The sequence below is a fragment of the Balaenoptera acutorostrata genome, chromosome 16 (assembly GCF_949987535.1).
Source record: "Balaenoptera acutorostrata chromosome 16, mBalAcu1.1, whole genome shotgun sequence".
Taxonomy (NCBI): Eukaryota; Metazoa; Chordata; class Mammalia; order Artiodactyla; family Balaenopteridae; genus Balaenoptera; species Balaenoptera acutorostrata.
This window is the reverse complement of record NC_080079.1, coordinates 277,999-287,963: the sequence shown is the minus strand read 5'-3', so window position 1 is coordinate 287,963 and position 9,965 is coordinate 277,999. Positions and strand designations below refer to the sequence as shown.

Sequence of the window (9,965 nt, the reverse complement as noted above, 5' to 3'; positions counted from 1 at the left end):
CAGGAATCCAGAGCCAGTCCCAGGTGGGCAAGGACGGCAGGGACAAGTGGCCTGGCCCCCAAGCTCCCAAAGCCTGGGGCCGCCCCCAGGGTCACCTCGCTGTTACAAGCCTTAACTGTTGCGTGGATGTTTCTTTTCAGGTTACACCATACTCTGACCACGCCCCCAACCCGGCCCCAAGCTGGAAGTCGGAGATCAGTGACCTGCCAAGCAGAGTTAAGACGAGGGGGGGCGGTCGTCAGCTTCCGGCCTCACTCTCCTCACCCCATCCCCACCCTCTATCCCTCACTCCATCCTTCACCCCCAGCCCCACCCCCGTGGACCTGGTGAGTGTGAAAGCCGGGCAGAGGCGTGGGAGGTTTGGGGAGGTGGGGAGGTATACGGGGTGGGGGAGGTGGAGGAAGCTGGGGTTTCCACGTGCTTCAGCCCAGAGCCCAGTGGGGCTGTGCAGCCAGGAGGGCTCTGGTTGGCAGATTGACCCACCCAGACCCCGGGGCTTGGGTGCCCCTGAAGCTGCGGGTGTTGGGGCGTCAGGGGGCTCCCACACAACCTTTCCTGGAGGACTGCCCCGGCCAAGGACACTGCCCCCGCCCTGGGCGCCTGGGAGTTCTGCCCCGGGGACCCCACCCTCTGCACAGGTAACGGAGTGGCTGAGTCCCCACCCCTGCCCTGCTCCTTCCGGCCTGCTAGCCAGCTGACGAGGAGACCGACCCCTCCCCGCCTTGGGCGCAGGCACCTCAGGTGGCCGGTCCCCCTTGCTTTGGAAGAGTCCACCTGAGTCGGCGGAGCGGAGCAGGACCCCCAGGGAGGGACAAGTAGTGAAAGTCGTTTTCATCCTTCGAAAGGTGACGACGCTGGAAATGTAGGTCCCTCGAGATCCCATAGTCCAGGCACAGTCAAGTCAGCCTCAGTTACAGCTCCTGCGGAATTTGGTCCTCAAAGGGCAGAGCCCTCTCTCCAGGCCTCCTGGAACACAGTACCGGTTCTGTTCCAAATCAGAGGGGACAGGTCTGGCCACCGCAGCCGACCGGCACTGGGCTACTTCATCAGTTCTGGATTTGGTGGTTTTATGGGAATAAAAGAGTAAGTACCACACTGATTTAACGTGTGTTTCTTCGTCAGGTATGAGGTTGAATAGCTATTTTTTAAGTGATCACATGGGCCTGATGGGAGCCTTTGAGGGCCAACTTCCCCAGGTGGGAGGGAGTCATCGAGGGGCAGGGCCCCGAGGGACAGCGATGGCCACTGCCCGGGTTACTTAGCAGAACTGCTGAAGGGGCCAGGTGGGCTTCCGGAAGCCACAGGAGGGTGCGGCTGCCCGCTGCCCTGGGCCCCAGGGGCCGGGGAAGTTACTGGAGGAGAGTGCGGCTGTGTGGGGAGGGTCACCCAGCAGCTGGGATCTCCCCTCAGAGGGGCAGTCAGCCCCAGGGCAGCGAGGGTGCACTCCCACCCCTGAACCCCGCCAGGCCTGCCCCCCTGAAACCGGTCACCCCAGCCCTTCCCGTCACTGCTTCCAGCTGGAGGGCGTGGCCCAGCCCTGGGAAAGCACGGGGCTCTGCCAGGGCGCCCTGATCACCTGGTACCACCATCAGACGGATTTCGGGAGCACCCTGGCCATCCTGCCTCCCAGGTGTCCGGGTCCAGCCCGTGCCTCTTCCCAGCACCTCAACCCCTCCTTCCTTCACCTGCTCCCTTCTTTCATTTTCTCGCTGTTTGTTAGCTTTAGCAGAGATGCCTTCAGAAAGTGTTGGCTGAAGGCTTCCTTCTGTCTGGGGGAGCATCCCCGGCTGCCCCCAGGCCTCCTCGGAGGACTGGGGTGAGGAGCGGGCAGCGTGAGTGCAATATTCAGACCGCTGGTGCCCAGGACAGCACGGCGGTGGCCTCCGCCTCCTGGACGCCTGGACGCTGTGGAGGGAGCGCCCTTCCCCACTTGGGGGTGCAGGTGAGAGGACCCGGGGGGCGTGCGGGGGACACGACCCTGAGCGCCAGGCTCTCCCACCGTGTCCCTCAGAGCCTCCTGCCCTGACGCTCAGCTGCCACCTCCAGGAGGGGACGGCCGCGGCACGAGGGCTTGCTAGCCAGGAAGGTGTGGTGCCTTCCTGCCACAGGGCAGGCGGCGTCAGGGGTCCCTGTGGAAGGGGGAGTGGGGAGACAGTTTCCCGGAGCTGCTGGCTAGACCACACGGGCCTTGCAGGGCTGGCCCAGCCCTCGTGACCCCACCCTGCCCACCCAGGTAGGGAGGGTTCTCAGCTGGGGGCCCCCGGCTGCAGGGAGGTCACAACCCACCTCGCGCCTGCGGGTTTGCAGGGCTCCAGCAGGAGGGCCGCTTGCTGGGGTCACCACGGCTGGCCGTGGGCACGTGCAAAAGCTCCCACGATTGAGTCCTGGGGAGGTGGCACCCTTAGAGACAAGCAGACAGACCCAAGTAAGGGCAGTTCAAGCTCAGCCCTCCGCTCACTGAATTGGAGCAGCGGCATCTCGACGGGAGGGTGTGTGCAGAGCAGAGGAGGTCTAGTGCCCTGGACAGCGTGGCCGCCCTTCCTGGGCATGCTGTGGGGTGGGACCCGGCCCAGTCCACTCAGCTGCACTGCACCACACCGCGGGAGGTGCTTACACAACACACGGTCACGTCCCACCGCTCCAGAGGCTGGCGGCCCCGCAGACCAGGGGCTGCGTGGTGTGGTTCCCTGAGGCCCGCTTGCTGGCTCCTAGACGCTGGGTCCTCTCGTGGGCTGGGGGAGCCCTCTGGGGTCTTTTTTATAAGGACACTGACCCCATCATGGGGGTTCCACCTGGTGACCTCGTCACTTCCCAAAGGCCCCGCCTCCTTAGACCATCACCTTGGGGGTTAGGATCTCAACACAAGAAGTCTGGGAGGGGACACAGACATTCAACCTCCCATGACCACTGACACATGAGTCACAGGTGACTAGAAGGTGTGGCCACTGTAAACCCCAACCCTTTTGGAGCTAGATGTCCTGTGGACATCTCCAGAGACCCCCAGGTGGGCACGGCAGAGGCTGGCTGCCCAGGGCGCGCTGGAGTGGGGTCCAGGTCACTGGGGTTTGGCAGGGCGGGGAGTAGGAGGCTTCCTAGTGGGAAGGGGGCTCAGGCTGCCCCCCGGGAGGCTGGGTCCAGGAGGTTAGTTAGGGGAGCGTTGCGACTCTCTCTGGTGGGTCCCGAGTTGGAAGGGGGAAGAGTGACAGTCGTTGGCCATGTCCTGGTGGGTTTGGGTGGTTTGCGGCTTCCCGGGCTGGTAGCGGCTGGTCGTGACTGCGGCTCCACCTCTATTGATGGTCGGCCGTAGTCTGTCTGCACAGTCAGCCTGCCTGTCTTGGTCTCTTTCAGCCTAAGGGCAGTTTTCTCCGCAGGGACCAGAGGCAGATTCGGGGCAGCGCCCACGGGTTCCAGTCCCAGGGAGGAAGGCGTGGCCCTGGCCATCCCCCCACTGAGGCCAAGCGAGAAGTCCCACCTGTTTGTGAGTTACAGAGGCGTGGACGCCACGTGGACCCGCGGGCTCTTCAGTCCCTTGGAGGCGGACCACGCGGGGCTGAGGGTCTGCCTGCACGAGCGGGACTCCACGCCGGGCAGGAACGCGCTGGAGAACGTGGCAGACTGCATCCAGCAGAGTGGGGGCTTCGTGCAGAGCCGGCGGTGGCTGCTGGAGGCCGACTGTCCCTCTTGGGCTCCTGCCTGGAGGGGAAGCCGGTCATCCCGGTCGTACGGAGGGCCTGCCGGGTCCCGCTGCACCTCAGCCTGACCTGCCTGGAGGCTGCGGACAGCCGCTTCTACCCGAAGGAGGCGCAGCTCCTGTGCCTCCCCAGCCAATGTGTGGCGTGCCCCGGCCCTGCGCTCGGCCCCCACGCTCTACAGCGGGGACACCTGCTGACCCTGGACTGCGTCAACAGGGGCAACCTGCCCTCGTGGAAGGTGGGCACCTTCAGCACCCTGGGTGTCCCGGACCCCTTGAAGGAGGTGCTGGAGGACCCCGAGGTGTACAAGCACGCCGTGGGCACCGTGAGCGGAGCTCGGTCGCCCGCGTCCTGCCTGCGGTACCGGGGCTGCAGGATCACACTTGGCATCGTCCTGATTCTTCTCTCCTCGGCATCGCTGTTCCTCCCCTTGCTTTTAGGGCTCAGGGAACGCCACCCAGCTCAGCGGTTCCTCCTGATCACCGCCAATGCATTCTTCTGCCCCTTCCTCATGGTCTTCAGTGTTAACGCCCTGTGCTGGTTCCGAAGGTTTTCCAAGAGGAAGACGCGGGAGCTGGTCCGCAGAGCTGGGGAGGCCAGCCTGCTGCTGGCGCCGCACTCGGCGCTGACGGGCTGCGAGACCAGGAACAGACCCTGCTTCGTGTACGTGCTGCTGGGGGACTGCAGGCGGGCCCTCCTGGGCGCCCCCGAGGGCGAGGCCCTGTTCCAGGAGGCCCTGCTGCCGTTCTCGCCCAGCTACACCTGCTGCCTGGCCCACGCACGCCGCCCCCACCGCGAGGACGCCGCGGGGGCCCCGGGCCACGTGGAGCTGGGCCTGTGCTTCTGCCAGTTCGTCTCTCTGCAGCTGAAGAGACTCGGCGGGCTCGGGGTTAAACCCGTGTGACGGCTGGAGGGCCCTGCGGACGGGGCTGCGCTGAGCCCTGGCTGGTGCACGCAGGCCTCTCCCCTTGGTCCCCTGTGCCGAGTGTGGTGGCCCTCAGGCCCCTGCGTCCTGCCAGGCCAGAGCAGGACTGACTGCGGACCGGGCGCCCTTTCTGCCCGTGGCCTCCCCTCCAGCTCCGCCCCAGCTCCTAACTGCAGACCTGGTGGCTTCTGCTTCTCCTTCCCCTTTGGGTGGAGGGCGTGCTTGGGGCTGCAGCGACGCCCCCTGCAGCAGGGGGCGGTCCATCCACCGGCGCTGCCCCTGAAGGCTGGCTCCGCTTCTGCTGACGCTGTTCATCCCCGAGAGAGCAGCCTTGGAGCGCGAACTGGTTCTGGGTGTGGGGATAGCCGGGCAACCTGAGAGTCCTGGCTGAGCGGCGTGGCTCCCATCGCTCTGTGCCCCCAGGGGAGCAGGACTCTGGCCGGGGTCCCCAGAGGTCCCTACGCACCAGGGCCGGACGTTGGAGGTGCACAGTGGCCCTGGGGCTCTGTCCTGGGCCTCAGTTAACCGATCTGTAGATGAGCAGCTGGCAGAAGTTCCTGGCCCTCCTCGGGGAGCCCCGGCCCGCGGCCAGGTGCTGTGCTGGCGAGAGCTTAGCTGAGCCCCTACGTGGTATCGTGGCCCCAGAGCCACTTCGTTTGGCCGGCAGCCTTGCAATCAGCAAGTGCAGGCGCGGACAGCAGCCCCAGAGCCACAGGCCAGTGCAGGCTCCTGAGGGGCCTTCCCAGCAGCCCCGTGAGCCACAGTGCCCTCCCTCCCTGGCCTGCCTTCCCCTGGCGCCCCTTAGATGAGACCCCCAGGGTAGACCAAAACCCCACTCTTTTTTTTTTTTTTTTTTTTAATTTATTTGTTTATTTATTTTTGGCTGTGTTGGGTCTTCGTCTCTGTGCGAGGGCTTTCTCCAATTGCGGCGAGCGGGGGCCGCTCCTCATCGCGGTGCGCGGGCCTCTCACCGCCACGGCCCCTCCCGCCGCGGAGCACAGGCTCCAGACGCGCAGGCCCAGTAGCCGTGGCTCACGGGCCCAGCCGCTCCGCGGCACGCGGGATCCTCCCAGACCAGGGCCCGAACCCGTGTCCCCCACACTGGCAGGCAGACTCCCAACCACTGCGCCACCAGGGAAGCCCCAAAACCCCACTCTTTTGGTTTGAATTGACCAATCCGGCCCAGCCCAGGGACCCCAAAGCACTGCCCCCGTGGCCCCTGATGCAAGCCCGTGCTCTGGTCCCGCCTGCCTGCCTGACCTCCCCTGCGAGCAATAAACTCGCCTGTTTCATTGTCTCTTGTGGTCTGTTGTTGAACCTGCCTCACCATCCAGCACCCTGTGCTCCACTTAACAAGGGTTAATTGAACGAAATCATAACATGAGTGTCTTGCTGGAGGCTGGCACAGAGGCTGTACTGGTCACCTCCATCCTGGGGCCAGGATCGCACAGAGAGGCTCCCGCTCCAGAGGAGACTGACCAGCAGTGTGAGAGACAGAGAAGAGGAGGCTCTGGGTAGGGGGGCAGCATGAGCAAAGGCGCCAGGCAGGAGCCGGACCTCGGGGGCCCCAGAGGTGGGCCCTGACACAGCCTCTCCGTGGCCCGTGGGGCCTGGCCCCCCTGCAAATTTAAGGGTTGGGGGCTGATGGGGAAGCAGCATGGCCAGGACGTGGTGATGGGCACAGCCAAAGGGGGGAGTGTCCTGTGAGCCCCAGAGCCTGCTGGGTGGCTTGGGCGCCGGAACGTTCTAGGGGACGGTGCTTAGCAGCAAGACCCACCCCGAGGGTCCCAGCACCTGGCCTCTGAGATGCCCAAGGAGGGCACCGTCTGGGCCTCACGTGGAGAAGGAGCCTCGGAACAGTGGGGGCTCCTGCTGCCTTCCAGCAACCCCCCCCAGACCCCACTGGGTCCTCCATCCCCAGCAGAGCCTCAGCATGGGCCCATCCACCCCTGCTCCAGGCCAAAACTGCCTCTCGGACTGCACAGGTGGCACCCACAGTTACAGAGAGGCCGACCCCAGGCCACACTGGCCACGCCTGCCCAGGCCGAGGGTCCACTCAGTGCCCAGAATGCATCTGTGCCAGAGAGCACAGGAGCCCTGGGCACAGAGCTGGGCAGCTAGGCAGCCTTTAGGGACCAGACTCCTGGGGGCAGCACAGGGAGCCCTGGGAGGCAGTGCCTGGGACCGGGGGCGGAGGCCTACCTGTGTGCACGCACCCACATGTATCCGCACATGCCCACATGTATGCACACGTACCCACATGTATCCACATGCACCCACATATATGCACACCCACCCACATGCATCCACACATGCCCACATGTATGCACACGTACCCACATGTAACCTGCACAGCCCACGTGTAGGCCCCCACACACCCACATGTATCCGCACATGCCCACATGTATGCCCACATGCACCCACATGTATCCGCATGCACCCACATGTATCCACACGCACCCACATGTATCTGCATGCACCCACATGTATGCCCACACACCCACACGTATGCAAATGCATGGCCCCTTGGCTCCTCGGGCACACCACTGATGACATTGGCATTCCTGCCCAGTAGCACCAAGCCGTGCAGCTGAGAGATGGGCAGACGGACAAAAACAAGGGCAGTCTGTCACTTCAAAAGGCCGGACTTTTTTGTCATGAAATAGCACATTTGTGCAACAAGAGAGGGGAAACGTTTAAACAAGCCTTTCTATGGGACCATTATCTGTAACGTGGGCTGTGGGAAATCCAAGCCTCTTCTGGACTGTGCCCAGGGCAGGCAGGCCCTGCCTCAGCCAGCCCTGCTCCAGTTCTCGGGGCCTGGCCACCCGCAGTACGGCACAGATCCCCGCACTGGGGCCAGGTAGCTCCAGGCAGTGGCGGCGCTAGACCTGGAGAAGTGATCCCCCCAGAGTGCCCACCGGGGACCTGGGTCTGGGGGGCCCCAGGCTGACCAGCCCCCAGCACCCACTCCAGAGCCGTGGGACCCAGGCCTGCCACTCCAGAATGCCAGGACGCCTGCCCACCTCCCCGCAGCCTGGACTCAGGGCTGCCCAGGGTCACACTGCTTGCTCTGACCCCTCGGCCTTGCCACCCGCTCCAGTGGTCGGTGGTTGGGGTCACCCAGGAGCAGGGCTTTCACGGTGGAGGCAGGAGGAGAGGCCCCTGAGTGCCCAACCTCCGCTGTCTGCCCCAGTATGAACCCCCAACTCACCACCCCGGGCAGGTGAGGATGCAGGTGCAGGCTCCGTGGACCTGGGGCGGAGGCCTACCCGTGCGCACGCACCCACATGTCTCCGCACATGCCCACATGTATGCACACGTACCCACATGTAACCGGCACACGCCCACATGTAGGCGGAGGCCTACCTGTGCGCACGAAGGAGCCTCGGAACAGTGGGGGCTCCTGCTGCCTTCCCTGCAGACGCCCCAGGAAGCTCCTCTGCTGGGTCCTGGACTGGCTCTCAGTGGGGTGACCTCAGGCGGGCTGGGGCCTGCGAGCCCCAGGGAGGGGCTGAGGCCCTAACCAGTGCTGGGACCCCCCTCACAAGGCTGCTGGTCACCAGGTGCTCCCGCAGCTGTCCGAGGCCGGCCCTGCGTCCTGGCACGCCACCCGCCGGCAGCCACCCCACGGGGCCTCTGCAGCAGCCCCCCCTTCAGCCCCGCGGTTTCCCATGAGACAGGAGAGGAAGGCCTCCAGGATGAGGCTGCCACACCCTGGTGACCCCCGTCCCAGCTCAGGCCTGGATTCAGCAGGGGTGACCTGAAGCTCTGAATGGACTGTCCCCAGGGCCCCATACGACCCTCCAGGGCCTTTTAGGACCTCCTGACATCCCCAAGACTTCCTAGGCCCCTCCACTGACCCTCCACCCGGCTGGGCTCTGCCCTGTGGGTCAGGTGAACCTTACCATGGACGGTGGGGATGGGCCGGAGCTGCCCTAGCCAGGATCCTCCCCCAAGGGGACAGGGTGGGGGTCCTGACAGCAGAGGGCTGTCCTGTACCTGCTCCGCGCATTCTGAGCACTGGGTCGAGGCCATGAGCCAGGCGCTCTCCCCAGAGGTCCTCCCTAGAGGGGAGACCTGGGCAGGGCCGGGGGGCACCAGGCCCAGCTGGGACGGAGTGTGAGGGCAGGTCCTAACCGCCTCGCTGAGAAGCGTCTCCACAGGTCTTGGGGTCCAGGGTAGTTGAGAGTCACTTTGGCCAAGGAGACGGCGGAGCTGCGTGTTGCTGCAAGGGGTCCACGCAGGTGACGGGGTTGGCCATGAGGGTGGCAGCAGTGGGGGGAGGGGTCCCTCAGCAGGATGCCTTTGGTGGGGCGGGTTGCAGAAGGTACCCTGGGAGCGGGTTGATGTTGGCGCTGCCCAGCGGAGCCTGGGTGACCCCAGGGGCACAGAGAGCCTTGTTCCAGAGCGAGGGAACCCACATTCGTGAGAGGGGCCCTGTCCCAGCAACCCCACAGGCGCCAGCTTGCCTGGGTCCCCATTTTACAGACGAGGAAACTGAGTTTTCAGGGGTCTGGCCCCAAGAGACTGTGCAGCGCCCGTGGCAGGGTTGCGGCTTACTCTCTTCTCTGGCCGAGGACCCCGCCCTCCGATCCCCAGTTGCTAGGTGAATGGCAGGAACCCTGAGGCGGGACGTCCCACCCGGGGACACAGCCACAGCCAGGCGGGTTCCGGAGGCCGGTTTTGACGGGAGTCCACTCAAAACACAAGCCAAGAGCCCCCACCCCAGTTCAACACCCAGGACAGCTGCTACCTCTGCGGGCCACACTGCGCGGCCGGGGCTACTGCAGCGGGCCGGGCAGGCCACCCAGCCCACACCCTGACACTGGCCAGAACCCACGGCCCTCTTGGCCCGGGTCCATCCCAGGAGCCTGTCCTGGTGCGGCGAGGTGGGCCGCGGGACCCCGCAGACGGCGCGGGGAGGGTGGAACCCTGCTCTCGCTGCCCCTCTTGGCTCAGGTTCGCCCAGAAGTGGTGCGAGCAGCGTCAGTTCCTGTTTGCTGCTGAAAACCCGGGAAAGTCTTAAGAGGATGTAGCACAGGCAGCTCATTTTAACTTGAAATGGCTTAAATTTCATCTCAGCAATCCTGGGTTTTAGTTCCAGGAGGTGAGAGAATTTCAGTTTAAGATCTGACTAACTCCGACCTCGCGGTGTCAGGCGGGTGGGGTCCGCGCTGTTAGATGCTCAGGGGGCTCCTGGGGTATGAGACCCACAGGGAATCTAATTAAAGAAGTTTGTCACTTCTGGGAAATGTCTTTAAAAGTTTAGAGAGATTCAATGTATTAAATGTATAAATTAATGGCGTATTAATTAAAGAATAAGTGAAGACATATACAAAGGTTAC

The 9,965-nt window shown here is 64.3% G+C and overlaps 1 protein-coding gene across 1 annotated transcript; it reads left to right on the top strand.

Annotated features, from left to right (window-relative positions):
- The first annotated feature begins 1,157 nt into the window (after positions 1-1,157).
- On the top strand, positions 1,158-5,441 carry LOC130705067 (uncharacterized). The gene is made up of 4 exons (XM_057531368.1): positions 1,158-1,196; positions 1,518-1,638; positions 1,822-1,942; positions 3,372-5,441. The coding sequence occupies exons 1-4, from the start codon at positions 1,158-1,160 to the stop codon at positions 4,594-4,596; spliced, it is 1,506 nt and encodes a 501-aa protein (XP_057387351.1). The 3' UTR covers positions 4,597-5,441.
- Positions 5,442-9,965: the final 4,524 nt, after the last annotated feature.